Raw genomic sequence first — 6000 nt, 5'->3', positions numbered from 1 at the left:
GAAGGAAGGAAGGAAGGAAGGAAGGAAGGAAGGAAGGAAGGAAGGAAAGGAAAAGGGAGAGAGAGGAGGGAAGGAAAGAAGGGAGGGGGAAGGAAGGTGGATTGAGGAAGGAAGAAAAGAAGGAAGGGAGAGAGGAAGGAAAGGAGGGAGGGAAGAGAGGAAGGGAAGGATGGGGTGAGAGAGGAAGAAAGGAAGAGGAGAATTCAAATATTGGAGAAAATGAAAAAGAGAGAGAAAAGTAAAGGAATATTTGAGGTGGAGAGGGACTTGGGGTTACTGAACAAAGCTATAGCTCCTCAGGAGGGAACATTCTTAATGTTCCCTTTCCCTTCCCTCCCCCTCCCATGGCCATGCATGTAGACACATCCACACACAGACACACAGACACAGGCATGCATGCACACACGTGCGCACACACACATCCTGAGCCCATATGTGTAACTATGGGCTAAAGTACTTTACTGCAACCTTTCACCTTTCAAATGCAAACCAGATAATCCCTTGGCCACTTGTTCAGGATCTGGTTGCTTATTAAAAACATCTTCTCCCTTATTCTCTTATAAAACTCAGCCATGTGCAAAGAACCACCAAGCCCCCCACTCATTAACTATTTCCTTGCTCTGAGTCTGGATTTTTGAGACACTCCTACAAGAGGGGGGAATTCGATGGCCCAGAAGCTCTGCATAGGGTCTATGTCTTGTTACCAGGTCTATTCTAAGAAATTCCACCAAAGCAGACTTCCCTTTAGGCTTCATTATCTTTTGCATCCTTTAAAATCAGGTCTATTGGGGAATGTTCCATTCTTAGTATAGAAGAGAGTCTGACTCCTGGGCCTTCCTTGTGACACACAGATTAGTGGAAGTTTTCTTTGTTCTTGCTTCTCTTCCATGCTGCCTGCCTCTAGAGAGGGGTAAGTAGAGACAAATGCTGCCCTGCTTGAAACCCAGATTACATCATTGGGGAACCTAGTTCCCAGAAGTCTATTGAGGTAGCGAGTTCTCCTTCCCTGGAAGTCTTTGAATAAAGGATGAATGACTGCTGGGAATATTAAAGCCTTCAGCCATGTCTCGTAAGTCTTATTACTAAGCCCACCCAGTCACATAAAACTATCCTGGTAGTCCTGATCAATTGAGTAGATAGATACAAACACAGCTGTTCCTGTTTCCCTTTCATAGATCTAGAGCATCCAGCTCTCTTGTGCCCTCAGCCAGCTTGGTAAACTTCACCTAATGCTGATCATAAACTACTGGTTTGACCATACCAATCCTGCTGCATTCATTTCCACCCATCACCCAACTACCCAGTTCTGCCAAAGAAAGTATACTTGGCTTGATTGTTTCAGAATGGGATTATTTTAAATCTGAGTCAAGATCTCTGGCCATGCTTGAGTAGAAACAACGTAAATTGCACAGGATTGGGAGGGACCTCTAGAAACCAGCTTGTCCATATCCTCCCTCAAGGACTGCCTATCAACCATGCAACACAACAGATTTCAAGTCTTTTGCTAATGACTCCTAGGGAAGGCTATTGATTAACATGCATTCCATTCCAGTATGTCTAGGATGGATGATTCTTTCATCATAGGTACCCCACTATCAATACATATCACGGCCCTCCTGGTACAACTAGCTTCTTCATAACTCATAACAATAAATATTCCTGACTCTCTTTTTTATGTTTCATCCAAGGTCCTCCTACTGTAAACAAAACCATTTGCCTCTAACTTGAGGAGATAAAAAAGTAGACAAATTCCTTTCCTCCTTGGAATAAACACTCCATATGGTTATTTGGAATTTGTTAGGTATTTATTTGGCCTTGGTTAATGGTATTTATTGGGCCATCACTTATCCTTCTCTTACTCTGCATAAACCTATATTTGTATCATTAGCATTTTGACTAAGCTCCACTCACTCATATTATACAATTGTGTTATAACTCCAATTAGCAGAAGCTAAAGGAAGATATTAGGTCACTTCATCATTCCCTGGCCACTTATAAGGATTTGGAATATGTAATATTTCTTCCTCTTGATACAGGGCCATAGCCAGGAATTTTGGCACCTGGGGCACATTCAGTTCATGTCGGTGGCCTTCCCTGCAAGGGAGCAGGAAATGGGGAAATAAAAATCCCAAAGACTACTGCTGCAGAAACCAGCATGTACTTTCTATCACTACTAGTCTCAAGCATCTTGGGTGATATAAGGGCCCCCAGGCCCAGTAACACAATAGAGACTGTCCACCCTGGATAGGTACAATCAAGCCAGCACTAATAGTCAAGAAAAGCAGGCCCTAGATGAGCAATGTGACAGTGGTGGGACCATGAAGTGGGAGGCAGAAATACAAGCATGGTGGAAGATTGTGAGGCACAGAGGGCCTTCACAAGGAGAAAGCAGCCCCCTGCCACAACAGAACCCTGGAACAAAGCCCCACTTGCTTGGTACTAGGTATAGCTCTGCCTTGCCAAGAGCGTGTGTCAACCGTAGCTTATATGATCATGAGTTCATATTACATATATGTATATATATATGATATTTTATATCGTACGTTATACATATATGACTTTTTTACAGAAACTTGTTTGAATGTCCTCCCTATTGCATTATTTTCTGTATGGCAAACTGAGCATGTTTTGCTAAATTGTCTCAACGGTCCATATACCATACATAACAATGCCCACCATTCCACAGCATGGAGCTTTCATTACCTGTATCTCTTATTATCCACGGGCACAATGTCCATTGCTATGTAATACTGCTGGTGAGGGTCCAGGCCTGTAATTTTCACTCTCATAGCTGGAAACATCCGCCTATGGAAAGCAAGAAATATTGAAAAGAAATGCAGAGTAATAAGATAGTGAGCAAGAAGCCTGAGGTAACAACAATAAAAAAAATACCGTTAATAACTATAGCATTGGTAGCACAGCGAGTAAGAGCACCAGCTCCAGTGTTGGACTGACCTGGAGATCGAATCCCGGGCTCAGACACTTAGCACCCACCCAGAAACACCTGGCCGTGTAACCTTGAGCAAGTTACTTAACCCTGATTGCTTAGGGGCAGCCAGGTGGCTCAGCGAGTAAGAGCACCGGCTCCAGTGTCGGGATGACCTGGATCAAATCCGGGCTCAGATACTCAGCACCACACCCAGAAATAATAACTGGCCGTGTAACCTTGAGCAAGTTACTTAACCCCAATTGCTTTAAAAAATAAAAAAAATAACTATAGCATTAATTACACTCATTTAGTCCTTTAAGCCTTGGAGAATGCTGGTAAACAACTCATTTGAAATTATAGAATCAAAGCATCTCATTTAACATTTATGATATCCCCATCAAGTAGTTATCCTTCCCTTATTCAAAGACTTCCAGTGATGGGGAACTCACTGCCTCCTGAAGCAGTCATCTTTTGACAACTTGGCTTCAGAACTTTTTTTTCTTGTATGGAGTTAAAATCTGCCCCCTTGCAACTTCTACCCATTGCTCCATATTCCAGTGTCTGGGGTCAAGCAGACCAAATCTAATTCCTGATCTACAACCAAACACTTAAAAGCCCATGATACCTAACATCCTTTCCTTTACCATCCTTGAGCCTTCTCTTCTCCAAGTGAACCATCTCTAGCTCCTCCATCAGTCTTCATATAGCATAATCTCCAATCTACTTACCATCCTGGTAACCTTTTTCTGAACATACTTTAGTTTAGGATGTGCATCCCAATATCTTCAGCCTTGTTTTACAATTTTTATGACTAAGACCTACCAACTCACATGAAAATATCCTGTTATTCTTGATGCAACTCTAGTTAGCAGAAGCTAAAATACTGGGTTACGTTATCACTAATCACTTTTTGTTCCTACTCCAGCAATTGATAAGGATTTGCAGCATTTCATATTTTTCCCTTTCACAACAGAGTAAGAGCTAGGAATACTGGTACCTGGGGCAAATGCAGTCAATACCCTTCCTCAAATGCAATGCCCCCAACCTTGAGTAGTCTCTTTCCTCACTATTTCCAGGTGGAAAATAAGCCATTATTCTATCACTAAACATAAAGAATCTGGTTGGGTTTTGACTTGTACTGTTTGAATCGTCATCATTACATTGGATTACCATGCTTAGTCAATGTGAAAAGACTAGACAACCATTTACTGCCCCTTACTATCATCTTTGCAAGGTTCACTGCATTATGATTTTTTTAACCAGAGCTGCCTCCAAAATTCTATAACCTTTAGTATCTGTACTTCTCATGGGTCACACATTATATTGTATAATGTGATGCTATCTTTTCTAAGATGCATATTCAGTCCATTAATCCTCTTTTTGTAATGCATGTTTTTATATGCATATATTTTCCCTGATGATTGCTTCAGCTATATCCCAGAAATAGGGATGTAATTTTTTTCATCATTACCATTTTCTTTCATGCAATTATTGTTTGTATTATTTATTCTTTGAACTATTCATAATTTAGGATTTCCTTGGTAAGTCTTAATTTGGGTTAGATGTTGTCCATCTTTTTACGTGTGTTAGTCTCATCCTGTCCACTAGATTAAAATCCCCTTGAAGACAAGAATGGTGTCTTTGTATCCACTAGAATGCCTTGAACATTTGATGTGGTGAAATGGAGAGGAAAGAGGACTGAACCTGGATCAATACTGCCTGTGCCATTAACTATCTGTGTGACCATGGGTAACTCACTTATCACATGTAAGCCTTAGTTTTCTTGACTGAAAAGTGGAGATAATGATATTTACCCTCTCTGCTTCCCAGGGTGATTCTGAGGAAAGCATTTTGTGAACTAATGCACGCTATATAAATGCGAAATCCAATTGGTTGTTGTTGCTGCTGCTGCTGCTGTTATTTTCATTGCAACATTTGGGAGCTGCTCAACAGACATGCTGAATCTACTGGGCTGGCTAGGTGGTGCAGTGAATAGAACACTGGCCCTGGAGTCAGGAGGACCTAAATTCAAATCTGACCTCAGACACTTAACACTTACTAGCCATGTGACCTTGGACAAGTCACTTAACCCCAATTGTCCCACCTTCTCCCCTCCAAAAAAATAATTTAAAAAATAATTAAAAAAAGAAAGTCTCATTCTAAATGGTCCCTTGAGGAAGGAGAGGAAGTAAAGAAGGCAACAACATCCCTTTCTCTTAACCAAAGTGCTATCAAAACTTAAGAAGAAGCATAAAACTGTCAGAAAATATGTCTTGCTAATGACCTTCTGACTGTCAGCGTGTGCATCAGGGGAAGAGCAAAGCTGAATTGGAATCAATGGGGAGTGAACTCGAGCAGTCCCTGCTTCAGCCACAGTGGCTTGTTAAACTTGACAAACCAAGCAACATCAGGATGTGGCATTTTACCACTCCTCCCATCACTGGAGAAAGGTGGGGGAGGAAGCGGCCCCTGAGGAGGATTAAGTTTCAGAAACCTCAGAATCAAGCACACCATTCTTCCGAGAACCACAAGCAGCAAGAAAAACACTGACCTTTTATCATACAGAACCCATTCAGGAGCTAGGCAGGAAAAGGATGAATGAGTTTTGTGGGAGTGTTTACATTCCTATGAAAGGGTATTAGGTCTGGAGTCATGGATCTAAGCTTAAATCTCTACTCTGTCACTTGCTGTGTGACTATTGCCCACCTAGTTTCCTCATCTGTAAAATAGGATACAAATACTTAAACTTTCCACCTCAGAGGGAGGTTGTGAGAATCAAGTGCATCGTAAGAATTAAAGGTACTATATAAATATCAGCTATGTCTACACCACTTACTGGTGTATGGCTTTGGGCAAATAACTTAACCTTATCTGCCTCAGTGTCCACATCTGTAAAATGATGATAATAAAAGCCCCTGCTTCTCAATGTTGCTGTAAAGTGCTTTGTAAGCCTTAAAGCTTTATGTAAATACTAGCTATCATTTATCATTGTTATGGGATGCCATAGGATGCCATTGATAGCTAGACTTGGAGTTATCACATAGTTGGTACATAGTAAATGCTTACTATTG

At 41.3% G+C, this 6000-nt stretch overlaps 1 protein-coding gene across 5 annotated transcripts in view; it reads right to left on the bottom strand.

Moving 5' to 3' along the window:
- TBX15 (T-box transcription factor 15) overlaps nucleotides 1-6000 on the bottom strand; it is a 169272-nt gene that overhangs the window by 48749 nt on the left and 114523 nt on the right. For all 5 annotated transcript variants that reach the window (XM_069090219.1, XM_069090220.1, XM_069090218.1 and 2 more), the window contains exon 3: nucleotides 2704-2805. In XM_069090219.1, coding sequence (XP_068946320.1) covers nucleotides 2704-2805 — 102 coding nt within the window. The remainder of the gene's footprint in view (nucleotides 1-2703; nucleotides 2806-6000) is intronic.

This window comes from Petaurus breviceps, unplaced genomic scaffold (genome assembly GCF_028583685.1).
Source record: "Petaurus breviceps papuanus isolate PSGF00001 unplaced genomic scaffold, PetGlider_PUasm1.0 186, whole genome shotgun sequence".
In the NCBI taxonomy this organism is placed as follows: Eukaryota; Metazoa; Chordata; class Mammalia; order Diprotodontia; family Petauridae; genus Petaurus; species Petaurus breviceps.
The sequence above is the reverse complement of the archived record's forward strand: the minus strand, read 5'-3'. Positions and strand labels throughout refer to the sequence as shown.